Source organism: Sapajus apella, unplaced genomic scaffold (genome assembly GCF_009761245.1).
Source record: "Sapajus apella isolate SASKATOON/1434 unplaced genomic scaffold, GSC_monkey_1.0 scaffold119, whole genome shotgun sequence".
NCBI classification, from domain to species: domain Eukaryota; kingdom Metazoa; phylum Chordata; class Mammalia; order Primates; family Cebidae; genus Sapajus; species Sapajus apella.
The window spans coordinates 850,265-877,646 of NW_022437059.1; the positions used below are offsets into that span (position 1 = coordinate 850,265).

At 54.4% G+C, this 27,382-nt stretch overlaps 1 protein-coding gene and 1 long non-coding RNA gene across 7 annotated transcripts in view; one reads left to right on the plus strand and one right to left on the minus strand.

The window, feature by feature from the left end:
* MEF2D (myocyte enhancer factor 2D) overlaps positions 1-20,109 on the minus strand; it is a 36,417-nt gene extending 16,308 nt beyond the window's left edge. For 2 of the 6 annotated variants that reach the window (XM_032260650.1, XM_032260647.1), the window contains exons 1-4: positions 19,755-20,109; positions 2,634-2,825; positions 1,834-2,037; positions 127-261 (exon numbers count right to left, since the gene is read on the minus strand). In XM_032260650.1, the coding sequence (XP_032116541.1) occupies positions 127-261; positions 1,834-2,037; positions 2,634-2,687 (393 nt within the window). In that variant the 5' untranslated portion in view covers positions 2,688-2,825; positions 19,755-20,109. Of the gene's footprint in view, positions 1-126; positions 262-317; positions 456-1,833; positions 2,038-2,633; positions 2,826-5,730; positions 7,361-19,102; positions 19,196-19,754 lie in introns of those variants that run through there. The other 4 variants (XM_032260644.1, XM_032260649.1, XM_032260646.1 and 1 more) reach the window with 4 other exon arrangements.
* On the plus strand, positions 14,655-27,144 carry LOC116538340. The gene is made up of 3 exons (XR_004263613.1): positions 14,655-14,741; positions 21,464-21,465; positions 27,116-27,144. It is a non-coding gene; the product is annotated as an uncharacterized LOC116538340 (long non-coding RNA).
* The last annotated feature ends 238 nt before the right edge of the window (positions 27,145-27,382 follow it).

The following is a 27,382-nucleotide window of genomic DNA, read 5'->3' on the forward strand; positions in this document are numbered from 1 at the left end:
GTTCCTTAGTGGTCACTGGGAACCCGAGCATGGCTCAGAGCGGAGCACCCATGGGGGCAGCTGAGAGCCAGGGCGCGAAGCCACACCATGCACCACAGGGAGGCTCTGCTCCATGCGACTACTCACGGCCAGTCTATAACTCTGCATCATTTTATCAAACTCCTCGTCTATCTTTTTATATTTCTCTTCCGTCTGGGGGGTCAGGGCAAACACCTCGTCCACCTCAGGGCTCTCACATTCCCTGTGCTTCTTGTGCAGCGCCTGGGGGGAAGGGGCCGGAAGGGGGGGCCGACAGAGACAGAGTGAGTGGGGCTCACCCCATAGCGCCGGAAGAGCCCGTCGAGCTCCTCGCTGGCGCGCCGGTACTTGTCCTCCAGCAGGGGGCTCTGTTCCAGCGAGTCCTCCCCGTCGGGCTCTGGGCTGTCGCAGCCGTTGAAGCCCTTCTTCCTCAGGGTCTGTAACCGCACCACTGCCATCAGCTGGGTAAGAGTCCTCCTAGCCCCTCCCTAAGGGCCCCCTACTCTTCCCCGCCCTCCTTCCTCAGGGTTCCCAGCATCTCCCTGGCCCCTCCCTCAATGTCACCTGCCCCTCCTCACTGACAGTGCCTCCTGGGGCACTGTGGGAAGATGGGCTTGGTGGGAGCCATCAGAACATGGAGAACAAGGCTGGAAGGTGGGTCTAACCTGGGGGTGCACTTGGCAGGGAGACATGTACTTTCAAAGGGACAGGCAGGGAGGGGGTTTCCAGGGGATGGGCTAAGGGGCTGGTGCCCTGGGCCAGTCCCTGCCTGACTGCCCTGCGGTGAACCCTGGCCAGAAGGCACTGAGTTCTCCAGGGGGAGGAAGGTAGGGGGCTCTGCTTAGAAGAGGAGGGAGAGAGAAACAGAGATGGAGACAGCGCGTGGAATGGGATGTGGAAAAGGAAAAGGGGGTGAACACGGACCACCCCATACTCTGGTGGAGGCACAGCTGGGGGGTCTGCAGTACACCCCAAAGCTGCCCTCTTCATGTTCGAAATATCTCTACAGATACTCGCTTTGTCTTTAAAATGAATGCAAATTTTACCTTCTAGTCTATAGTAAATCTGTCTTCTCTAACATAAAAATAAGGGACTTTCCTACAAATCTGAGTAGGGCTGTGGCTTCCCGGGCACCCTCTTCATCAGCAGAAGTTGTGTACCCCCAAGGGGCACACACCTCAGTGTGAGAAGCAGGGACATTCAATTCACACAGCACCCTTCAAGGCCAGCCTTGGCCCCGTTTTGTGGAGGTGGGCACCAAGGTTCGGGAAGGCCTAAGCACCTGCCCAAGGCCATGTGGCCAGTAAAGGTCAGAGCTGAATTCCAAGGCCTATGTCCTTCAACAGTTCACAATGTTGGCTCTCTTTGAAACAGAAAATAGAACTGCCAGGCCCACAAACAGACAGAGACAGCAGGAGAGATGGAAACAAAGAGGGAGATTTAAAAAAGGAAGAGGCAGGTGCAGGAGCACACCAAAAGATGGAGAAGGGGGAAAAGAGAAAGAGAAAGCCAGGTTGCAAGAAGGCAGGGCAGAGATGTCACATCACACCGGACGACAGAAAACAGACTCTCGGAGAGGGCAGGATGGGTGTGGGCTGGCAGCCTGGCACTGGCCTGTTCACCTGAACTGCCCTTCCTTCCTCCTCAGGCCCTGGGTTTGTGTGACAGGAGGAGGGTTTGCATGTGTGTGCACACAGGTGAGGGGCTACAGGGGCACATATACTGGTGTGTGTGCACAGGCAGGTCTGTGTGTACACACAGCATGTCCATGTGGATGCAGGCAGGGGTGTCCCGGTGCCTGTGTGTGTGGCCCACCTCGATGATGTCTGCATTGGTGCGGCTCTCATGCGGCTCATTGTACTCCGTGTACTTGAGCAGCACCTTGTCCATGTCGGTGCTGGCGTACTGGAACAGCTTGTTGGAGTGGTTGAAGATGATGAGTGCGATCTCGCAGTCACACAACACGCTCAGCTCATACGCCTTCTTCATCAGGCCGAACTTCCGCTTGGTGAAAGTCACCTGCAGAGAAGGATGAGTGGGCAGCCAGGTCTGGCTCAGTCAAGGCCTGATTGGGAGTCCCAGCCTACAGATGGCTGGACATAGCCCCTGCCCTCAGGAGTCCCCATTCTCAGGGTGACACAGCCCCTAGTCTCAGGAGTCTCTGGTTTGGGGAAGGACTAGGCTAGTGCTTGTAGGCCAACAAACAGTGGAGATACAGCCCAGAGCCCACTCACTGAAGGGGCAGGATTCAGGTGGACAAACTCCACGCCTCTGTGCTGGAGGCTATGAAGAGGTCAGTGAAGAAGAAGAGGGAAAGATTTCCTCTTGGGAAAGGGGGAGTGCCTTAGTGTGACCTAAGGCTTGCATACGGCTCCAGGACGAGAACACAGGCTCATCTGGCTGCAGCAGCAGATGAGCCTTGGAGTCCCGGGACACAGAGTTTCAAGAGCTGCAAAGAGGTTGGGGTTCCTCTTCTCCCCATCTCCCTTCCCCTTCCGTAATAGCTTATGGAGTTTCCCCCTCTTCCACAAGCCCTCTCGGAATGCCTGGAAGGAGCCGAGGCGAGGCCCGAGCCCTGCCCTCACCTGCTTCATGTGGCTCTAGGACTTCCCTACCTGTCGGTTCCGCTCATCGGTGATTCGCTGGATCTGAATCTTTTTCCTCCCCATCTTCTCCGGGGGTCCTCAGTGCTACGGAGGGGAGGGGCTTGCTGGGTGGTGGGTCTCGGCACACCTTACACTGTGCTCATGAACGGTCTGGGAACAGTGCTCAGTTCATGGTCTGCAGGATACCTTCTGCACAGCCTCCTGGAAGGGGAGGGTCATGAGAGGACGCTGAGCCCCTACAACCTCCAGACCTGCTCCTTGGGCACACAGGCCAGGCTCACAGCACCCCTGTGAGAGGCTAGCAGCATCTGAGCTCCACCCTCAAAATGAGGCAATGCTGTCTGCCTGAGGCAGTGGTATGCCACAGCCAGGCACAAGCTGGAGCTCACACCAAGGCCCAGGCTCTTTCCCCTTGGTCACTGCTGTCCTCAGGCTCTAGGTCAGCGTAAGTGACCTCCTGGCTTCCAAGGGTCTGGAGCTTAGGGAATATCCCATGGCCCATTCTTCTCTCTAGAACCTGTCTGTAGTACAGACACTGGGGTGCTCCAGCTGCTCCTCTGGCCTGGAACAATGGTTCCCATTCTGGAGCTTGGAGTAAAGACGATGCTGAGAGAACATCTGCCCAGTGAGTGAACAACAAGCAGTGTACCTGGTGCCAGTATGGGTGTCTCTGGTGCCCCTGGCTCAAGAACATGTTGGAGCAGGTCTAGAGCAGTGAGCCTCATACCGGCTCATGGAACTCTGGGGCCTGGAGTCCTGCGGTGCGGCTTGGGGTCATGGCACCCACATCTCCCTTCAACTAGAGTTCCTCCACACCAATCTGTCCTACTCAGCGAACTGAAGCCTAACATTTTTATTTTTATTTATTTTTTTAAATATATTTTCTTCGCGGGGTGCATGGGGCCGTGGAGGGACCTGCGTGCGCCCCTATTTTTATTTTTATAAGCCTAGTCAAGTGTAGTAGTGAGAAAAGAGGAAAGAGTCCAACAAGGAGTTCGATCTGTAACTGACTGTGAGTAATCAATTGAGCTAACTTGCTACCTTCGGACACACCCAGCCTAAGATTTTTGTTTGAGAAAAGAGTTGTGCACTCAAAACAATGAAATCATTCCTCTAGACCAGGAGATGGAAATTTTGGGGCCAGACAGTAAATATTTCAGGCTTTGCAGACCATACAGTCTCTGTTGTAACTACTCAACTCTGTCATTGTACCATGAAAGCAACAGACAGCAATGCATAAACGAATGAGCACGAGCATGGCTGTGATCCAATACAACTACATTTGCAAAAATGGGCACGGGGCAGATTTGGTTCACGGGCCACAGTTTGCTGATTCCTGCTCTAGAGGTATGGGCCACATCTAGAACCCAAGCTCAGTCTAAGAATAGTGCTTCCCAATCTTGTACATCTTGAAGCACAGAGAAAATATAGGGCCAAATGACATACACTGGGGAGGCCACTGGCAGCCAGGCGGATGGAGGCAGCAGGCAGAGAACTTGCTATCTCAGTACACCTGTAACCCCCTCACAGCCCACTGGTTGAACAGCTCCATGCTAAAAAGCCAGGATGAGAAACAGCCCCTGCACTGCACAACTCCAGGAGGCACCACAGGATGAAAGGAGGCTCAGGGATGGCAGCACAGCCTGAGCCAGCAAAGGTGCATGCTCTCCGGTGTGGGCAGTGCCTACACAGGCTGGGTGGGTCCTCGAGGACTAGAAGGGCCCAGGATGGGATGGAGGCACAGAATGACTTCAGGGCCCCTCCAGCTATGATTCCTTGCATCAAAAGTGGAGTTTTCTTTTTTCTAAAAAAATTTTTTTTTCTTTTAAAAGATGGGGTTTCACCATGATGGCCAGGCTGGTCTTGAACTCCTGACCTCAGGTGATCCACCCACCTCAGCCTCCCGAAGTACTAGGATTACAGGTGTGAGCCACCGCGCCCGGCCCAAAACTGGAGCTTTCTGTAAGATGCTGGAGAGGACAGTGAACTGGGGCCCGTGCTTTCTGACATCACTCTATTTGGGTCCTGGGAGGAGCCTGGACCAGAAAAGGCAAGCCCTCCACTCCAGAGCTCCCCTTCCATAGAGCCCCATGCTCAGAGACTCTACTGCAGGGTCTAGGGATGCAGACCCCCAGCCACTATTCTGATCCCCTGCACCCCACTGCCACTACCTGGGTAGAGGTGTTTGATGATGGAGAACAACTCCTACCTCTACCCCCCAGCTCCCACTGCCAATGGCTGCTGAGTTTCCCTAGAGTCTTTCCAGCCCCACTCAACACGGCCCCTATGGTACCACAGTAGATGCTACAGTTCAGCCTTGGTCTCTTGGTCATGAGGGAAGCGGGAGAGGGAAGATAAGGAATCTATGAATTTGGGAGGAGCTGGGAATACCGGCCCCATTACCAAGACTGCTCCCCAGCCTAGCTGGAGAGTTTCTGCTTTGCCTGGATATCTACAGAAAACAATCAGATGCATTGTTCTTCAAATGACTCCTTACCCTTTTGATTTTTTTTTTTTGGTTGTTTTGTTTTGTTTTAAGATAGGGTCTTGCTCTGTTGCCCAGGCTGGAGTGCACAACCACAGCTCACTGCAGCTTCAACCTTCCGGCCTCAGCCTCCCAAGTAGATGAGAACACAGGTGTGTGCCACCACATCCAGATAATTTATTAATTTTTTTTAGTAGATACAGGGTATTAATAATTTTTTTTTAGTAGATACAGGCTATGTTGCTTAGGCTAGGTTTGAACTCCTGAGCTCAAGTGATCCTTCTGCCTCCATCTCCCAAGTAGCTGGGACCAACTGCCATGCCCAGCTAATTTTTTGACTTTTGTAGAGACAGAGTCTCCCTATGTTGCCCAGGATGGTCTTGAACTCCTGGGCTCAAGCAATCCTCCCGCCTCAGCCTCCCAAAGTGCTGGGATTATAGGTGTGAGCCACCTGTCCGGCCTCCTCCCTTCCTCCTTGTCCTCAAAGTGCTCCATGGGCCCTGGCCCTCCTGCTGGTACCCCGTGCACATGCTGGGACAAGAGCAACACCAGCCTAGCCAATCCTGAGTGGCCCAGCAGACACCTGAGCTCCAAACCAGCTCCAGAGACCCCATTCCTCACCTGTGACCCCAATGTCTGCCAAGTTCCCATTGCAAAGACTCCAGCCCAGGGATTTCAGCTCCCCTGCTTCTCAGTGCAATCCAAAGACCGTGCTTTCTAGAGCTACAGTGGTGGGGGCTTTGGCAGGGAAGGTAAGGAATGGGACACAGAGGGTAAGAGGAGGAGGCTACAAATAGTTGGCTTTTTAAATAGGATTCTCTGGCCTGGCCTTGAAAACCCAGTCTAGACTGGTAAATGCAGGAACTGCTGGGCTCCTCTAGCTTACAGCATCCACCTTCCCTCTCTCCCCTTTACTATCTCCCTCGAACCACCTTTTGTTCATAAACAAATTCTTGCTGAGATGTAACCTCTGTCAGCTTATGACCAATACTGCCTCTTCCTCCAAACTGGAAGAGGTCTCTCTTTGTTCTCATGACCCTCAGAAAAGTCACTCCTGCAATCTTTTTAGCACTTATCACAATTGTGAATAATTACAGTTCTGTGCTTCTGGCTTCTCCATGAGACAGAAGTTTCATGAGGGCAGGAATCACATCTGTCTTTTTCACTACTCTATCTCCTATAGGGTGGAGCTCAGGAAATGTCTGTTGAAAAGAAGAAAATATGACTTTGTTGTTGTGATGCTGTGAGAAGTCCTTCTTGCAGTCTAACCTCCATCAGTCTTGCTGCAGTACCAGTTCCTCTCACTCTATCCTCTGCGGAGTTAGAACCCTTCCTCTCCTAACTGCTCCTGAAGATTTGGACACCATCCACCCGTCAACCACCCCTGCTATCCTAGTCCTCAACCTTCCCCACCCTCAGGTTGGCTGGTGCAGAGGGTGAGACTCCAAAGTCTTCTAAGGAGCAGCCCTGAGCACATGGAGATGGAGAGGATGGGGTTGCTTAGGCAACTGTCGCCTGGCAACCAGCTCCCTGGCTGATCTCCTACACCGCCCCCCCCACCCCCGCCTCATGCTGGGGGAGCTGGGATGAGAGAGGGATCAGGGCTGAGAAGGCAGGGAAGCCACAGAGATTCACTGAGCATCGTCTGACAGAGAGAAGTCAGGGTTAAAAAGACCAGACCCTATTTATACTCAATCCCTACCAAGGTAGCCCAAAGCACTTTTTATATTTCTATGCTTCCCAGGGCCCTTTCCCCACTGCTGCTCCCAACCCTGTGCCAACACTGCCAGAGGAGGAGATGCCCCTGCCTTGGGCAGTCCTTCCTTCTATCTAACCACAAACCCTTCTACAAAGCTGGCGCAGTCTGTACTGACCGTTTTTTCCTTCTGCTCTCCATTCCACATTGCTGCAGGGTCTTTGAAAGCCCTGGGGCCAGAACATGAACTCAACCCTGACTTTGAAAGAAGGAGTGGCCAGGGCCTAGGTGGGCACAAAGTACCCTCTAACCTGACCCTATCCAAGATGTGGTGGCCTATCCTGGCTAAGCTTCCCTCCAACCCAATTAGGGAGATTTTAATGAACACCTGGACTTCCTTAATTAGCCCTCTGCCTAATTACCTAACCAACTGGCAGGAGCCAGAGGCCTGGGCATCTGTTCTCCAGATGTGAGTCTCTCCTCTCCAGCCTGGCCTGGCCCCATTCTTCTCCTGTCTGATCTACTCCTCCTCTAGGAAGCCCTCACAGATGATCTGGCCTTTGGCTGCTTCTCTTGTAACCCTCTCTCCTTCATCCTGCCTGGTATCTGGAGCCCAGGGCTTGGAAGGGCTTGGGCTACCAAAGAGACAGGGGGTTGGTCAGGATAGCCTTCTTGTTCTGATGGCCCCAGGGCCTGTCCAATCCTGACCTCAGGCCACAGCTATGACTCCTCGGGCTGACAGTATCTATGTCACCAAAAGTTCCCTTCAAAGGCTCTAAAGGCTCTGGCTGCTTGACTCTGATTCACCTGACTCCATGGGCAGGGTGAACCTCATGGTGGGGTGCTGGGACAGGCAAAGGCAGGGCCTTCCTGGTGGACATGGGAGAAGCAAAGACAGGGGGAGGAGGACATCTGGGTTGGCCCCAGGGAAGCGGGCACAGACTCACCAACTGTGGAGAAGGGTGGCTGAGGAGAGGTCTTCACAAATGGAGAGCACAGAGGATGCAGGGCAGGAGGCCCATCTGACAATGCCCTTGACAAGAAGGAGAGCTGAGGGGACCAGGGGGATCCAGAAGGACCCCACTGATAGCCATTTTTCCAAGCTCAGCTACAGACCCAATTAGAACCTATGGGCTGTGTTTACACGCAAATGAGGTACAAATGATGTGCAAAATGTACCCTAAAGGAGGACTGGTTTGGAGGGGGCAATGGGAGAAGAAACAGGTCCCTGCCTCCCCCAGTGCAACACCTCTTGGTACCTGAGCAATATTCAAACCATTCTCGGGTTTCAGAATGATGCTATCTCAGTTCCTGTGTGAGGGTGGCCTGGGGCCAGTGGGGAGAGTGGTGAGGGGGAGAGGTCAGGGCAGCCTTCCTGGAGCTGCAGCTGCAGCAGGGCTGAGCAGGGCTGTCCTTCCCATAAGCTGCAGGAGAATTCCTTTCTGATGGCCAGCCTCCATCCTCTCTTTTTTGCTCTTGGCAGGGGACCACCTATTTTTCCTTCTCCCCTATACCCTTCCACCCACACCTGTTCCCATCCTAGTGGTCCCAAGGTTCAAAGAAACGACAGGGCATCTGCTACCAGAGCTCCCATACCACCACAGGTCAAAAGGGAGCAGTGCCCAGAGAGGCTGGGTGAGCTGCCTCACATCACAGAGCAGTGGGCTTCAACCTGCTCTTCCACATGGTGAGAAAGGGAGCACTCATTAGGCGGGCCCTTCATCTCTCCCTCCCAGGCTGCTCCAGGCTGCAGGTTGAGGACTGGAGGGGAAGGCAGGAGGCGCTGGAGACAGCTGTCATCCCTCCTCCCGCCCCTTCCCTGTGGCTGGGCTGCAGGGCATGAAATAAGCAGCAGGCGCTGGGGGAGGGGGTGACAATCCAATCCACCTGTCACCCCCACAGTCAGGCGGCCTCAAGCAGCCTGCTCACTAATGAGGGAGGAGGCGTGGGTGAGGCAGACACAGAAGAGGGTGGCAGAGGGGGACAGACACACAGACACAGGAAAGATGGCAGAGAAAAAGAGGCAGCAAGGCTAGAAGGCAGTATGGGGCAGAGACAGACAGACAAGGAGAGGGCTAGAAGAGAGAGGGAGGGGCAGGAGACCCACAGAGACAAAGCAGAGAGAGGCAGGTAGAGAACAAGAAGCAGGTTCAACACTGCTTCTAGGACTGACTCCTGGCCCAGCGCTGGGGAAATAACTCAACAGGACACCACCCCTGCCCTCTGAGAACTTGCAGTCCAGCCAAGAGACAGACAAGGGAGGGGCAGGTCCCACCCAAGGCAAGGGCAGGGAGAGGCAAGGGGGCCCTTGGGAGCCTGGACTGGGCCCAGACACAGCCCTACTAGGAGCATCCCAGAGCAGGCAGGCTGGCCCTGAGAGGCAGCAGAGGTAAGGACCAAAGACCACAGCCGCCCAGCTTGATTCCCAGGTCCTGCCTTAATACCCAGTCTACTCCCAGGCTCACAACCTTCTTAGTCATTCCCTCTCCCACTCTCAGCCCTGGGATCTCTTCCCTAGTGCAGAGACACAGGCTAAGGAGCTCTGGATGATGCAGTGGGAAGGTAAACCTGGTGATGCTCCCCAAACACCCCGGCAAGATGGTCCAGGATCATGCTATGGTTCCCATAGTGAGCTCTTCCTTCACAAAGGAAGTGGGGGGCATTACTCCTCTGAAGGCTGAGTCAAGGTGGGAGCCTCACATTGTCCCTCTCCCCGATCCCACACACAGCCCAATTCTCACACCCCCTCCTGCTGGGCCTGCTCCTGGGCCCCCCTTGGGTATCCCTCTCATGCTCCTTTCTCTGTCCCCTCTCTGTCCCCACCCCCTCCCACAGCAGCCTCTTTTCTTGACCCCAGAGTGCTTCTAGGGTCTGATCTCAAAGGCAGGGCCCCAGCCCCAACCCTTCAAAGTTCTGTCTGGCAGGCTCACTACCCAAATCCCTGGTTCCCACCGTCTTTCCCTCCCCCAGGGACTCCCCTCCCCCAGTCCAGCAGCCTCAGGGCTGGGCAGGGGCTATTTTTAGCCTGGGCACTGAGCTAATTTTAACTCACCGACAGGGGACCTAGGGGCGGGCTGTCGGGCTGTGGGGGCGGGCAGTCCAGGAAAGCTGGGCCTGGGGCAGGGGGTGGTCTCAGGCCCCAGGCACCCTGGAAACTCAAGTGGGGGGCAGGCCCTGCAGCCTCAGCTTCAGGGACAGGAACTGACTTGTCAGGGGGAGCACCCGGTATGGAGAGCAGGGCTGAGCCCTCTCCGCAGCTTCCGCTGGACAACTCTCCGGCGCCCCACCCTAGGCTTCCCGCCCTCTTCTCCCTGGCAAGTCTCCTGGGATGGGGTCATCCTGTTCTCTGCCCAGGAGATGCCTCTCCGGTGAGGGTCTGTCTCCTGAGCCTCCTCATGTCTTCCCCACCCCAGCTTGTCCTTCCTGTAGTCTAGCTGTCATCCTTCCTGTAGCAGCTGTGAGGCTGTTTGGCTCCCTAAAAGGCAGCAGCCTGTCCCCCAGGGTCCAGCACTTCCCACTCTAGCTCTGACCTTCCCCTTATGGCCTCTGGGCTGGCTCCTAGGTAACCACCCCCTACAAGTTCCTAGAGCTACCCAGACTGATCTCAGGAAGTATCAGGGGGCAACGTGAGATTGAGTCCCAGTAGAGAAGGAATGGGTGAGGTAGGGCAATGAATAGCTTAGGGAAACATGGGGACTCTGAGCTGGGATTGTAGATACCTGGGTTCTAGTCCCTGCTCTGGTCTAAGGTGTAATCTGAGTAAGTCACTGCCTTCTACAGGCTTCACCCCACTGGCCAGTATTATAAGTAGCTGGTGGACTAAGTACCCAGATGCCCTTCTGGCCCAAACACACAGCTCTTAAGCTCTCTGGGGAGGCCCAAAGGGAAGGGAGGTCAGAATTGTGTAACTCATGGAGAGGAACTAAAGAGATGGCCTGGCTGGGCAACTAGGGAGCTAGAAGAGAGTCAGGATGGAGCTGGTGAAGCGGTGGGTGCCTTCTAAACAGATGGCCCAGGGCTGACAAAGGCTGTGGTCAGCCAGAACAAGTCCCAAGTGGGGCACACAAGGCCCTCGTGGCAGAGGCTCAGCCATCCCAATCCCCTCACACAGGAATGCCCATCAGACCCACCTCCTGCTTGTGGTTACTGAGCAGCGACTACCCCAAGGTCACTGTTACGGTCACTGGTGGGACCAGTTCTAGAACCCAAGCCTAAGGCTGGCTTCATACTCCATCCCAGCAGGCCGAGCAGCAGTGACTCACCACTGCTCATTTGCATGAGATTTGCATAGTGTCTCTGATCTTATTCCTTCAGGCTCAAATTCTCATTCCAGGACCTGGGTCACCCTTACCCAGGATCCCTAGGCACCTGTGGACACCAAGTGGAGTTCTTGACACCTCAGGCCTTTGCTCCCATCTTTCCCCTCCAGAAAGCATTTCTGAATTTATAAATACCCCCAGTGATACAGTCTAGAACTCTCAGTCCAACTGGGTCCCCTACTCTTGTCTAGGCGGGGACGGGGGAGGGGTGTGAAATCACGAGGAATAAGCAAGCATGGCAGCTACAGGAGTTTGGTAAGATTCACAGGGTGAAGTGTGGCTCTGCCACTGCCTTAGAGTGTCGCAGGAGAAGAATTCCACTTCCTTCTTTAGTGCCAAGGTCGGGGCAGCAGCAGAAGGATGGAGGTGAGCTGTCCTTTACTTCCATTTCTGTCTCCATTTCCAAAACCCATCCGCAGTGCAGGATGGGAGGAGATGGCCCAGGACAGCAGGTAGGATAGATACTACAGAAAGAACTCCTCAGGGCTGAGTCCTTGGACTCAAAGTAATCTCTGGGGCTCAAGCTTGCTTTGTCAGAAGCCCCCCAACCAAGCATGCGAGGCTAGTGACACGTGGGAGGGCATGGAGGCCCCAGCATTGTACCTCAACCAATGGGAGCTGTGGACAACCAGTTTCCCACCTACCTTTAAGTCTGACCTACATTTGTCCAGAGTATCTACACCTCTCCCACAGCCTCTGGAACAATGAAGCCCAGCAGTGGTCTCCAGTCCTGGGAAGTCCTTCCTGCTACCTAACTGCCATCCCTCCCACTGCCTCCAGTCTTTCCACTGTTACCTAACCCATTTGGGTCATCTAAACGAGAGCAGTGGATGGGGGCCCCTGGGCATCAGAAGCCCTGGCTGAGGAGAAGTGGGGGCAGTTGGGACGGTTAGTGTGTCACCTTCCACCTCCCCAACCCAACTTCCCTCTGGGGTCTCAGGAGACAGAAGTGAAAGTGGCAGCTGGGGCCTTGGGGGCGGGTAGGCTTGAGAGCCGTTGGAATGAGCACAATGCCGCCAGTGCTGGGTCTGGGCTGCCTGCCATTGCAGCGGGCAGGCTCATGGTTAGATCAGGGGAGGGACTTCCCATGGAAATAAGGGCATGGAGTAATGAGGAGTGTGGGCCCCTGGCCAAAGGAAGAGGAGGCTGAAGGGAAAAAAAAATGGAAAGGCAGGCAGCAGACAGTCTCAGAAGGGCATTTTCTTCCAGGGCAGCGTTCATTTCCTTGTGTAAAGCAGCAAGATCCCTTCTTCTCACCCACAGAACTAAGACAGGGCTGCTCTGGCTGAAGCAGATTCTGAAGGGGGTCTGAGCCCTGACTGCTGGGACATGAGAACAAAGAAAGGGGAGAGAACCCAAGGCCTGGGCCCTCAGCCTGGACAGCACCAATTATGAGGAAAGGGGAGGTGGAGAACATGAAGGCTTCACCTACAATGATGACAGGGGACCCGAAAGAGGCCAATCCAATCAGGGAAAGCAAATCCTCCTAGAGACATCATGACCTCGAGAAGCCACCGAGGATTTAAAGGGGCCGCTCAGGGCAATGGCTGGGTCTCCTTCTAACTCAAAGGACAGTCCTCTAAGCCCCTGGCAGCAGAGGGAGGGCGGGCATCATGGCTGCGTGGGCCTGCTGAGGCGGCCAGCCAGGCAGCTCTTACAGGATTAGCTTGTTGCTTTCAGGAAAGGTGCCAGGTGAGGCTAAGATGCCCAGCCAGATGGAGGGGTTGCCCAGAGGGAACGGGGTGGGGACAGCAGTACCTGCACAAGGCTACGCAAATACATGTCCCCAAATCCATGCCCCTTACCAATATCTGGCGTTTCACCCTTTCATGAGGATGCTGTGCAGGGACCCCTCAGATTTTTGCCAGCAAGGACCTCCACCTACCAAGTTTTCCCTGTCGTTACTATGGTCTGGAGCTATTCTGTGGGGAAGTCCTGCCTGTTGTCTACTCTTGACCCCCTTGCTATACTTAACAACCAGGGACCCACCCCTTGGAACAGGTGAGGGGCTGAGTGGTTCCCTTATCTCCCCTCCCCCTTAGCTCCCCACCCCCAGGCTGACAGGTGGGGGAGACAAGAGGGAGCAGCTGGGCCAGGACACCTGTCCCCACCCAGCCATCATGGGCCCCAGAGGCCTGCATAAGGAGACTCAGCATAGGAGGAGGCAGTGGTGGCAGCTGGAGGAAAGGGGCCTAGAGCTTAAGGAGAGAGGTTGACAGGAAGGTCTGACTCGCTTCCAGATCATCTCATCCTTCTGGTCTACCCCCAACCAACAGCCCTCACCAAACACACAATACATGCATGCTCTAAAGGGAAAATTTCAAGGTTTGAGGTCATCCCTCAAACCCCTTGCTCCATTCCCTTGCCTCCACGTTACTTGAACTAGAGTGGGAAGACCCCAGGAAGAGACCAAGCCCTGCTCTCCCCACTCCACCCTCCCGCCACGCATTTCTGCTTGAAGCTCAGGGATGGGCTCTCTTGTATTCTTTGTTCTCTCAACCCTCAACCCTAGGTATTTGCTGGTGGGTTGAGGATGAGAGAATCACGAGGGGTAAGCAAGCATGCAGCCAGAGGGATCTGGCAACACTCGTGGGGCTAAGTGTGGAGGAGGCAGGTTCTGAGACAAGGAGACGGCTGCACGGGGAGGGCAGGGCTGGGCCCAGCTTCCCAACCCATCCCAGGGCCAAACAGAGCCCTAGGCCAGGAGGAACCCTCCAGGCCTCTCAATCCCTACCCCGGACACCAAAGGCATTGCTTGCCCCCACCCCAGTTTCTGAGTAGCTGCCTCAGCAGGCAAGTCCTGGGCCAGGCTGGGGCTAAAGGTCTGAGAAAAAAGATGCAACCATCACACTTTTCCCGACGGAATCTCCTTCCTTTCCCATGTGAGGCAGGTAGTATCACCTCCTTTTCACAGATATGGAAACTCACAGAGATGGACAGGGACTTGCTCAAGGTCACCAGAAATAAGGGGCAGAGAAAGACTGACTGTCAGGCACAGGGCTTCAGCTCATGACCTGGATGGGAGTGGGAGGGGGTCTCCCTCCACCTGGGAATTCTAGCACATTCCTTCCAGGGCCAACTCCCCAGCTCTGGGCCTGTGAGGCTAACATTGGCCTTGTGTCTGCCTTGAGACAAGCCCCAGCCTCTTGTGCTCCAAGTCCTCCCACTGTACCACCTCTCCTCATTCATCTCATGTGGCAGCTCACAGGGATACGAGGAGGGGTCTCTGAGTGTCATTTGTTCCTGCCCTCACACCCTTGCTTTGAGGGGCCTTCTCCATGACACTCAAGTCAAAGCAATACCCCCTCACCTTGCCACCATACCCTGATTCTCTGCCCTCAGCGGAGAAATCCTAGTTTTCTCTTCCCTTCAGTTTCTCCTCCTTCTCTCAGGTCTCTTTGGACCTCCTTTCCATTGCCTCATCCTGCAGGGCGGGATCTCTCCTTTAACCTCAGACAAAAGCCCTTTATACCTCATAACTACGAAAGCTTAAATAAGTCACTTAAATCTCCGAGACTCAGTTTCCCAATTCTAAAAAACAGTTGTAGAGAGAAACAGTCTTCTTACGTTCCCATGCTCAGCACAAAGTTTGGCACACAGGAACGTAAGAAATGGAAGTTGCCTTCCTCCCCTTTGAGAACCTGTCACCTCTCTCCACTGGGATCTCAAAAGTTTTGGTTTCTGGGTGGGGCAAGGTAGCTCACACCTGGAGTCCCAGCTACCTGGAAGGCTACGGCAGGAGGATCACTTGAATGGGAGGCTGCAGTGAGCCACAATGGCATCACTGCACTGTAGCCTGGGCAATAGAGCAAGATCCTGCCTCAAAAAAAATACAAATAAAAAAGCTTTGGTTTTTGGCCTACGAAGTATACTGGAAACTTGGGCAAGTCGGGTAATGCTGAGGGTAAAGCTCCCTCGATCAGGGGGCAAACAAAAAAAGAGCTCCCTCTATATGGTTTCCTGATCTGCCCAACTCCTAGGAGAGTGGCCAGAGCACCCAGCCAGAGGCACCAAGCCAAGGTCAGTGACCAGGCCTAGAGCCCAGAGCCTCCTGGGAGGGCAAGTTTAAATGAGTAAATATGGTCCCGCCTGGGTGTGGCCAGCCACAGGCCAGAGCTTTGGACATGTCCCTCCCCTCCTAGCCTACAGCAGAAAGAAGAGAAGTCAGACAGGCACAAGCACCTCCCGCCCCCTTGGCTATCAGGGTCCTGTGCAGAATCAATGAATGCATTCCCCTGTCTCCATGCTAGCCAGGACTAACCAGAAGCACGACTTGGCTCTCAGAAAAGAGAGGCTTGTAGTCTCAGCCTCAGAAAAAGGAAAATATCAGATGAAGAGGACCCTGGGGATCACCTAGGCCAAGGATCTACCCCCAAATGCCTGAGGGCTTAGATGCAGCCTTGATGCCTGAGTGGCCTTGCTCATCAGGGTGAGTGGGGAGGGCAACAGAGACCAGGGACAAACCACCAAAACACCCAGGTGTTAATCACCGAAAGTCGAAACTCTGTACATTGAAAAGCTGGGGCCCGAGAGGAGTGACTTACCCCGGGACATACGGACAGTGTGAGGGGCAGAGGCAGGCTGTGCCAGGACCACAGAGAGGGGCACGTGTGGGAGGGGAAAGGGGCAGGGATGGAAGTCAGCCAAGGCTCCTGACTCACAAGCCATGCTCTTTATTTTGCAGACAGGGCTCTGCCTGCCCATCTGTGGTCTAACCTTAATCCCTCCTGCTCTAGTCAGCCCTCCTCTCTTCAAAGTTCTTGCTATGCCCTTCGCCTTCTTGCCTCCGGTCCCCTCAACCCCATCCCAACTCTCCAATCCTTTAATCATCTTTGCCATTCACTACCCCCCCACCTCCCGCAGTGCAGCAGCTGCTCTGTGGGTGTCTACACACCCGTGTGTATGCGCTGCACACCTTCTTGCATGTGTACCACTAAATGCTGTGGACCTGCCAAGTGCATTGGGCATGCCTGTCTACACAGGACCCCATCTAGCTCCCACTACTGGGGAAAGGAGCCTAAAGGCTAGCTCTCCCACAGCTCCAGGGCAAATGCCTCAGAATACTGTCAGCCCCAGGCAGGGAGAGGAAAAAGAAAATAAATATTCCAGGATCCAAATAGCACTGACCCTACTAGGCCAAAGGTCAAGGCCTTTTGGGAGAGCCACTGGAAAAGAAAGTGCTTTGAGTCCCCCTCCTTTCCTATGCCAAATTAGAGCCATTTCTCTTTCCCCACAATTTCCCCACTGGGAAGTTCTTCCTGAAGTCTAAGCGCCATCCTACCCACCGTGATCATGGATAGACAGAGCGACATCAACCATAATATAGTCAGACATCCAGCTTCTAGAGCACAGCTTCTAGTACCTAACCGCCCCTCCTCCCATGAGTAAGTCACCAAACTGGGACAGAAGGACAGACAGTTGGCCGGACTCTGGCCCCATGACTGGCTCATAAAGCCACCAGCGATTATAGTGATGCTGAGGCTGTGCCGGCCTGCCACCATCTCCTCCTTCCCCATAAAAAAAAGATAGTTGCCTCAAACCAGCTGGCCTGAGAGAGCTTCAAGAGTCCCAGCCATGGTTCCGCGAGATGGGGAGAATCCGACCATCACAGTGCCATAAGACTCAGAACCTGACCCTTGATGGATTCGAGGCTCATATCAGATCCTCATACTCACTTATAGAACCTGGATGAACACCAACAATGACCTGTGTCCAAGAGGCCAAGGCTTATATTACCTATGCCCCCTCAAGTCCTCTTTTCTAGTAAGGCCACCATCCTTTGGACTAGAGGGGCAAAGAAGCAGGGGGCCTGGCTTAAATACAACTAGGGAAATGCTGGACCCACCCATTTGCTCCTGGACTTCCTTGTCCCCATAGAAGTATTCAGGTGAGTGGCAAAATGTCCAACAAGGGCCCACACCAGGCCAGGGTAAGCACTGAGACTCGGTATCCAGTGCCAACCAGGGAGGGCAGGGGGCCCAGCTGGCCAGGAAGAGAAGGTTGACAAAATGGGCAGAGGTCCAGGCCTCTCTGGGGGCATAAAAACCAGGGACACCCACAGCAGAGGCACCTTCTGAGGGCACAGTCAGAAGAGGAGGGTAGGAAGGGTTGGGCCATAATCAATGAGGGCCTATCCCCAAGGCCTCAGGGGCCAAGGCACCCCCCACCCCAAGCTTCCTTGCTACTGATCCTTTAGCCCCTCAACCTGAGGAGTTTCCTTCTGCCTTCTCTTCCCCATCACATCTCCCAGGAAAGACCCAGGGAAGATTTTAAAAAAAAGAAAAAAAAAAAAAAAAAAAACCCTGCTACAGAGAGATTATATAACAACAGCCAGAAAGACTATCATATCTCCCAGCCTATGAGAACAACCAGGAGCCAAGTGGGCAGAGCCAGGATGCCCAGGCCCTCCAGCCCAGGGGCACCAAGCACAGAGTGGGTGGACATGGACAGCACCTGCCACCCTTCCAAATCCTCCACCACTCTCAGGCACTGAGTACAGCAGACAGAAGCTCTAGCCAATCCCCCACGCCCAACCCCCAACACAAGGATCATGATGCTCTCTGGGTCCTGCTTCTCCCCCTGGACTGGGGCTTCCATGAACAGGGACTGTATGTCTCCCTTCCTAGAATCTCCCCCCCGCTATGAAGTTATGCCTGAAAGAATGGAAACATGAAAGCTCTGACACAGATTTGCTGTGTGATCTCAGGTAAAAAACTCAACCTCTTTGGTCCCTACAGGAGTAAAAGCTCCTCCCTTCCACCCAGAGAGACCAGAGACCCCTCCCTTTACAAATGTACATGCACACACATACATATACACACATATGCAAACATACAGGCTGTGCTGGTGGGGGCAGGGGAGTTACAACAAAGAGAATATAATCACTGAGACCCAAGGGCCCAAATGCCTATGCTGGGGCAAGTGGGGAAGGAGCTCCCTATAAGCTCCAGTGTCCCCCAATCACCCCATATAAATAGGTTCTCAGCCACTCCCACAATGGTCCCACCCCACCCCCATCTCCTGCCCAACACACTGGGAAACCACAGGAAGGAAATTCATTCCCAGGCAGGGCCGTGGGAGCTGGGACAGCCAGACTAAGTCCTGGGGCGGGTGTGACCCCGCGGCCACAAGCGGGTGGACATCTGTGAACACTGACATGTGCCTTTTCAATGCTCTCCTCTGCTACTGAGACCTTCCTGTTGGGGCTGGGAGAGGAGTGGGAGGTGGACAGCTCCCGAACGCCAAAACACCCAATCTCTGGCTGACCTGCGCTCCCCTCCTATCTCCAGGCCAGAGCAGCCCAAGGTCACCGTCCCAGACGGCAAACTTCCCATAGTCTAGGCTGGACCCTGAATTGCTGCGGAGACCCACTCAAGGGATAGGAGGAAGAGTGGATAAGGGCCACCCCCACCCTAAAGCAAAGAAACCAGGCCTCTGAGGAAAACTCAAATGGGGGTTGGCACAGCAAAGAGGGACACAGTATCCCCCTCACCTGCTATACCCTCCCCCAACCCATCAACAATGCACCAAGTAAGGGGAGGCAGAGGAGGCTCCCACTCAGAAGGGCAAACCTGGAATAACTCGGTCGGTGGCTCCTAGAGTGCTTTCCTTTCAGGGGGAGCCCTCAGAAGACTGCTGAGAGGACAGCGTGATTCACTTGGGGGAGGGGGCCCCTTTCCCCCATCCCCCTAAGACCCTAACCTGGTAGAAGAGAGGCTGGCATTGGAGTGGAGGACTAAATGAATCTTGGTCTCCTTTGCCCAGCCTCCCAAAAGCCCCCCAAAACTCCCTGGACCACCGCTCGGAGCCCAGCTCCGCCTGCCATAGGTGGAGAGAGGGACTACAGAACTCTTGCCCAGATGTTGAACAGCTGCAAACTTCTGGCCAGGGAGTTCCCCAGCTGGGGTTGCTGACAAACCACATCAGGGGTCTCCGAATCGGGGCTAGGAGGTCCCAAAGAAGGGTCCTGCGTGCCCACCTCGTGGCGACTCCGCGTCCCAACTCCACAGGCACCCGGCAAACACGGGCCCCGGAGACACACACACTCACACACCCCAACCCACCACCCCGGTGTCATCTGAACAACATCCCCCCTCCCTCCCCCGCTTCCCAAACAGCTGCGGCTCCCCCCGCCTCCACCCTCCCGCCGCCCTCCCAGGCCCCCTTCTGCACCATTTCGGGCCAAGGAGGAGGGAACAGGCGGCGAGAGCAGGGAGAGGGAGGGAGGGCCGGCTGTTAAAATGTCAGTCGCTCCCGGCTGTCACCGGAGACCCCCTCTGAGGATGGCGCCCCGTCCCAGACCACTCGGAGGCCGTCGTAACCCCCCTACACGGACAGGCGGGCGCGCCCCCAATCCGCCCGTCCCCACCCCGTACTCCCAACACCCAAAGGAATTGCAGCCCACTCCACTTGTCCCCCACGGCCGACTCCCTGACACAAACAATCCCCTAGGTAATCCCCGCCAACGCCACACGAAAACACGGCCCGCTCCGCGAGTTCCTCCCGGCCGGGGGGGCTGCCCCATCCCACCCCTCAGGGGGACGGTCTAGACCACCCTCCACCCCAACCCCTGGACCGGGTGGGGGAGGGGGCCTCTTAAAGTGGCAGGCGCGTTATTTTTCTCTACTCACCAGCCCGGCTGGGGGAAAGGGGTTGTCACGGCAAAGAGCAGGCAGCCCTCGCCCCTGGTCCGGGGATCTTCAACACCGGGAAGCCGCAGCTCCGGGCGGGGGGAATGATAATGAGGCCGGCGTCCGCGCGGGCCCTGGGCGGCGCCGGGGGGCCTGGGCCCCCGTCGTGGGCGCGGGGGCCAGCAGCGGGCGGCTGGCAAGCGGGGAACCGGGGCCGAGCGCCCGAACCGCCTCGGCTGTTGTTGATATTTTGCTTCCTTCCTCCTTTCGGGCTCCAAAGGTAACTCCTCCAGCCCCCGGGAGTCGAGGCCGACGTAGGCACAGCTCAGCCTAGCTTGAGGGGTGGGGGAAACGGGGTGACGGACAGGTGGGGGGGCCAATGGGAGGCACCCGTGGGGGTGGCGGGGCGGAGCCGGGGCTGGGGCGGTCCCGAGGACGCGGCCCCGCCCCTCGCTTCTCCGGGGCTGGCCGGGCCGGGTCGGGTCGGCCCCCGCCCCGCCGCCCTCCCAAGCTAGGCTGCGGCGCCGGGAGCCGCGGATCCCTCCGCCTGCCGGGAAGGAGGGAGGAAGGGACGGAGCGAGGCAAAGTAGGGAGGCGAGACCCAGAGGCCTTTAAAAGGATCTGTCCGCTCCCACGGTGCCCCTCGGAGCACGCCGGCCGCCCGCCCGCCCGCCCGCCCGCCTGGCGCTGCTGCCACCAGGCGCTCCAGGAGAGCCTTTCCGGGGAGGCCGTGCGAGGTGCACGCACACTCTCAACACGCGACACCTCGGCACCTCCTCGCGGCCCCGCGCCCCAGGAGAGTTGGGAGGTGGGAGTCTAAGTAGATAAATTAGGGGGAGACTGGAAGTGGTGAAAAGCTCCCATCTCCCCCACTTGGTGTGTGACAAAGCCCCACTTAAGGGCGACGTTCTTGGGGGGTTACCTAGGGAGCTCAGTTGCTCCCTCTACCTGTGACAGGCCCCCTCCCGTGCCAGGGCCCGGCTCGGCAGACGCCCAGCAATTTAAAGCGACAGCTCATAGTTCTTGGGTGACCTAATCTCCAGTGCTTGCGGGGCCCCACAGCACTTACTGCCGAGGGGGCAATTTAAAGGGGCGGGACCCTAATTCCTCCCCCACCTTCCACCTCACTGGAAACACCCAGAAATGTCTTATTAAAGAAGCAGTAGTAGCTCTTTAAATTTTTTTTATTTTTAAATTCCTGGCTGCTCCAGGGTGTGGTGAATCTTTACGTGCCCTACAACAGGAGTGTGGGTGCCATGCCTACTGGACAACAGACCCGTCAGGCTTCCCTCCACCATCCATGTCACTTCCAAGTCCTGCTGCTTTCTCAGGAGCGTAAAGAAATGATAGCATCTGGCTTAAATCTCAAAAGAACCTTGCAGAACAGAAGGGCACTCAGTTCTTCACACACCCTGATTTCTTTTTTCTTTTTTATTTTTTTGGAGACAGAGTCTCACCCTGCTCACTGTCGCCAGGCTGGAGTGCAGTCGCGCGATCTCGGCTCACTGCAACTTCCGCCTCCCGGATTCAAGCGATTCTCCTGCCTCAGCCTCTGGAGTAGCTGGGACTACAGGGGCACGCCGCCACGCCCGGCTAATTTTTTTTGTATTTTAGTAGAGACGGGGTTTCACTGTGTGCCCAGGCTGATCTCGAACTCCTGAGCTCAGGCAATCTGCCCACTTCAGCCTCCCAAACTGCTAGGATTACAGGCGTGAGCCACCGCGCCCGGACACACCCTGATTTCTGTCTGGCTGGGTCTGATTTACCGGACAAAGAAAGACCCAATTCTGAGTTAGTGCTGGAGACTCCAATATATAGAGAAAGGCAACGTGTCGTGGTGATTAGAAAGGTCAACTTTACAGTCGAGCTCTCGTGGTTCAGATCCTCACTCCACCATTCATTAACTGTGAACACAGGCACATTATTTAACTTTCCCCTACCTCATGGTCCTCATGGGTAGACTAGAGATAGTGATAATAGCAGCTAACTCAGAAATTTAGTGTGAAGATTAAATTAGTTCTTCTAAGAAGATTGCTTAGTACAGTGTCCCATGCTGTATAAAAAACTCAGACCAGACCGTTGGGCCAAGGGCTGGTCTGTAAATAACCCTCTAGGCCCCCATTAGTCCATGCAAGCCTCAAAGGAGGTGAGTTCAGTGGAATTGTTCTGCAGATAGATTGGAGACTTATCTTGTGTGTCCTAAGACAGGAAGCCAGCAGGCTCCTATTTCCTTGGCCTCAGTTTCCAACCCTTCTACCTGACCCCCCCTTTCAGGAAACAGTGTCCCACTTTGTCCCCAAATATAGCTTCTCAGTTCCTCATTGGATCTGGAAGGCTAGGCCCCCAACACCAGAAGATGTGAATTACCCCCGCCAGGTAGGGCTAGCTTGCCCAAAGACTTCAGGGTAGGCAGGGGGAGCCCATCTGCCTCTTCCCCCAAGGACGGAGAAGAACAGAGCCTTGTGCCAGGCTTGAGGCTGTGGCAGTAGCAGGATGGGAAAGTGCCAACCCCCCTCAAGTGGGGAACCTCCCCTCACTTGTGGCCTCTATTTTTAGTGCTTCCCTAGGCTCTAGCTGGAGAAACCGTTTAGTCATCAGGGTGTTTATTTTCCGGCTGTTTCCGACGTCGGGAAAGCAGAATGTTGAGACTGAAGAGATCCAAGGCTGCTGGAAGCCTTCTTAGGATCAGGCCTGGGAACTCAGCCTTCAGACCCACTGGGTCCCAGATCATAGAAAAAAAACCAAAACCAAACAAAAAAGAAAGTGGGCAGGGGTCAGCCAAGCCCCCAGGAGACCGAGAGAGCTGGGTTCTCGGCCACCTCCAGTTTCGAGGCTCTCCAAGCCGAAGAACCCTCTGGCTCCATCTCTACTTGAAGGAGTCTCTCCAAAAACTAACCAAACCCAGAACAATTCTTACCCAGGGCCGATTCCCAGAAACCCCCTCCCCAACATCCTTTATATCAGCCTGGTGAGCCTCCCGCCAACCACAGCCGCAGCCAATGTCACGCCTGAGGCAGTCTTGCCAGGGCTATGATTGGCTGATTGATCCTCCAGTCTTGGAATGTTGGGTCCTTAACAAAGGAATGAGGAAAGAAGGTGAGTCACCTGGGGAGAGTTTTAAAGGGCTAGGAGCAGGAGGGAAAAGGGAATGGAAGGAAGAGCTCAGTGGGTGAGATGCAATGTGCTGGACCCCCCAAGATGCTGACATAATTCCCTAGAGAACAGAGTAGGAAAGGCAGACACTGCAAGTGGGATAGAATTTATAATATAGCCAGGCGCGGTGGCTCAAGCCTGTAATCCCAGCACTTTGGGAGGCCGAGGCGGGTGGATCACGAGGTCAAGAGATCGAGACCATCCTGGTCAACATAGTGAAACCCCGTCTCTACTAAAAATACAAAAAATTAGCTGGGCATGGTGGCTCGTGCCTGTAATCCCAGCTACTCAGGAGGCTGAGGCAGGAGAATTGCCTGAACCCAGGAGGCGGAGGTTGCTGTGAGCCGAGATCGCGCCATTGCACTCCAGCCGGGGTAACAAGAGCGAAACCCCGTCTCAAAAAAAAAAAAAAAAAAAAGAATTTATAATATAGAGAAAACTAAATGAGAGAGCAAAAGTAACAAACATAGGGCCTTAATTCCCATGGAGGGGTAAGAAAGGGTCTAGGGCTTAACGTCGCTGGAAGTTAGATCAAAATAAGGACTTCCTGAATGTGACTCATTAAATCTTTTTCTTCTGGCCCCTGGATTTCCCATTCCAGAATCTTCTGGGTGGAAAATACCTGAGCCAACTCAGATGCCTAGATCTCATTTTTCCTCCTCCCACTCTGGCTACCCATCCATCTTTCCTAGAGAAAAGCTACCTAACAGCCCAAAGCTGCCATAAAATCCTCTAGGAATCAAACACTTACATGCTCATTGAAGTCTTTTAAAACTGTGCGTAAACTCCTCTCCACCATATCATCTTCATAAGTTTATATGGCAAAGGGGCATCGCCATCTCCTTCTGTTGGCCCCTTCCCTAGCACCCCTAATCCAACTTAATTTGTAAAAGTCTTCCTCATCCTCATGTCCCAAGGGCCATTTCTCTGCCTGCCTGTCCCATAGCCCTGGGAAGCCATTACTGCTGGTCTAGCCTCTAATCTGTCTGGCAGCTTGGTTGGCCCCCTCTCACCTTCCCCACAGCCATCTGGACAATCTCCAGCCCCCTAGTCCATCCACCTCATCCCTTCCATTGAGCTGATCATTTTCCCCCCAGTTTTTAAGTGATTCCAGCAGTCTCTCCCCACATCTGCCACCGTGTCTTATGAGAGGAAAGGCCATCAGCAGGTGTACAGCAGTTCTGTGTATACACGCTCTGTGTGGACTAGTGTATTATCCTGCACCTGCTTGTACAGTGCACTCTACTCTGTGTATCTGCCTCCTCTGTACACACTCCTCACCAGATCCTGGGCCTCTTGAGGTCAGCAATCTAACTCCACTTTGGGTGAAGGCCTTGCAGGACCTGGCATAGAATGCGCTCAGCAAATGTGTTAACGTGCATCTGTGTTTGTGTGTGCATGTGTGTGTGCAGCTGTGTTCCTGAGTTCAGATTATAAAAACTTTTATTGAACATCTCATTTGTCCATTGATAACTGTGCGAGCCCGAGGATGGGGCTGTGGCCTGGCCTGCACCACCACCCTGCACAAGTCACACTTTAGGTTAGGCCAGAGTTGCCGGGAAAGGCAGAGTCAGGCAGAAGGGTGTCAGGCTGTACAGGCAGGGTTGTGCCCCAAGCTCAGGGCTAGGGTGCCTGGGGCCAGGCCCGGGGCAAAGGGCAGACGGTCCACCTTGGAGCTGAAGGGGGCAGGGAGGGGGTGCCAAAGCCGGGTCCTCGGTCAGTGCATCACCCCCACAGAAGCTCCCTGCCCCCGGCTGGGCAGGATGTGGTGGCAGCTGCAGGAGGGTGGGCAGGATGTGGGGGTGGGGGCAGCTGAAACACAGCCTGACAGTCGTCTCCCCAGCTCCTCCCTTCTTCTCTCTTGCCCCCCCCACATCCGCCCCCTCCCAGTCACGTGCTCCCAGCCGGGGCACCGACGGACTATTTCCCCCTTTCCGCGGAAGGACATAATTGTCATAGCAAACTACAGTCGCCGCTGACTTCAGCTGTACCACGCCTTTTTCTTGTCCCATAGCCCAGGACAGAAAGTTTGCCGAATACACATTTCTTTAAGGCCCTGATTGCTAACCAGGGAGTGGCCCCTTTAAATGCAAATTAACCGCCTTCTCTCTCGCCTCCCCCCCACCCCCAGCCCAACTTCGCTCCTCGTGCCCAGACTCCACCAGCTGCCATTGACGTCACGCGTGCGTCAGCGTCGCCAGCCCAACCAGACGGCACGTGGGGGGAAGAAGGTAGACTTAAAGGGACAGACGCTCGCGGCCTGCCAGATTTTGGCTGTGAGACTTGGCCTGGGGGGAATGAAATGGGATGTGGGGAAATGTCTTAGAGCATAAAGAAATGCAGGATAGAGCCGGGCGCAGTGACTCACGCCTGTAATCCCAGCACATTAGGAGGCCGACGTGGGAGGATCGCCAGGTCAGGAGTTCGAGACCAGCCTGGCCAATATGGTGAAACCCATCTCTACTAAAAATACGAAAATTAGCTGGATGTGGTGGCGCGCGCCGGTAGTCCTAGCTACTCGGGAGGCCGAAGCAGAAGAATCCCTTGAAGCCAAAAGGCAGAGGTTGCAGTGAGCGGGGATCGCGCCACTGCACTCCAGCCTGGGCGACAAAGCAAGACTCCGTCTCAAAAAAAAAAAAGAAAAAGAAAAAGAAAAAGAAAGAAATGAAGGGTAGACCTTAAGAAGGACTTCCCAGAGTGGGTGGATGTATTTGCTTATGGGAGAGAAACCCAGGAGCAGGAGGAGCAGAACCACTATGAAGGTGGAGGCTTGGCATTTAAGACTCACCCAGTTATAATTTCAGCCTTTCCCTTATCCCTGCCCGGCATGTCCATAAGCACAAAGACTTTGCTCACTTCTGTGTCGCTACGCAGTACCACATTGTACCACGTGCTGTGAATGCAGCACCTAGTAGGGACTCAATTTAAGTACCGTCCTCCCTCCGTACCTGGCGGGGACTGGTTCCAGGACATCTCCCATAGCAAAATCTGCCGAATCTGTGATACAATGTAACATTTACATGTGACCTCTGCACCACCTCTGATACACTTTAAATCATCTCTAGATAACTTATAATATCAATACAATGTAAATGCCACGAAAATAGTTGTTATACTGTATTGTTTAAGGAGTAATGACAAGGAAAAAAGTCTGTTCATGTTCAGTAGTACAGATGCAGTTTTTTTCCTGAATATTCACCATCCAAGGTTGATTGAATCCATGGATGCACAGTATTTGTAGAATGAATGAACTGATCCATTGAGTCCAGTGCAAAGCCACCTCCTTTAGGAGATTTTCCTTGATTGCTGCATCCAGCATGCATAGCACAAGCAAGCTCAGCTAAAGACAATCGCACTGTCTTTTTGCACACTCACAGCAATTAATAAACCTGTAGCTTCCTTCCATGCATTAGAGACCATGAAAGCAGTGGTTAAGAGCACAGAACTAGGAATAATATCAACTTGGATTCCAATCCATTAATACTGTTTACTAGTTGAGCAACCTTAAACAAGTCTCTTCATCTTAGTTGTAATAACTGTCCTATGGGGTCAATGCTACTTAGATCTAGACTTGCTGTTTAAATTAAATGCAACCATTTCTGTGAAGTTCTAGTATGGCACCTGTTGCATAGTAAGCGTTCAGTAATTGTGGGGAGTAGGTTTGCCATGGCCCTCTCCCCCACTAAATTGTGAGCTTCTTGAGAACAAGGACCTTGCCATCTTGATTTATTCCCCAGCATCAAGCTGGGGGATAAAGGCTTATAATTGATGCTTTAAAAATGTTTTTGGGGGCTGGGTGTGGTGGTTCACACCTGTAACCCCAGCACTTTGGGAGGCTGAGGTGGGTATATCACAAAGTCAGGAGTTCAAGACCAGCCTGGCCAAGATAGTGAAACCCTGTCATTACTAAAAACACAAAAATTAGCCAGGTGTGGTGGCGGGCACCTGTAATTCCAGCTACTTGGGAGACTGAGGTAGATAATTGCTTGAACCTGGGAGGTGGAGGTTTCAGTAAGCCGAGATTGCACCACTGCACTCCAGCCTGAGTGACAGAGCAAAAAAAAAAAAGTTTTTGGGCCAGGCGCAGTGGCTCACACTTGTAATCCCAACACTTTGGGAAGCCAAGATGTGAGGATCACTTGAGGCCAGGAGTTCAAGACCAGCTTGGTCAACATAGTGAAACTTGGTCTCTATTAAAAAAAAGAAAGTTCAGCCGGGCGCGGTGGCTCACGCCTGTAATCCTAGCACTTTGGGAGGCCGAGGTGGGTGGATCACGAGGTCAAGAGATCGAGACCATCCTGGTCAACAAGGTGAAACCTCGTCTCTACTTAAAATACAAAAAATTAGCTGGGCATGGTGGCGCGTGCCTGTAATCCCAGTTGCTCAGGAGGCTGAGGCAGGAGAATTGCCTGAACCCAGGAGGCGGAGGTTGCGGTGAGCCGAGATCGCACCATTGCACTCCAGCCTGGGTAACA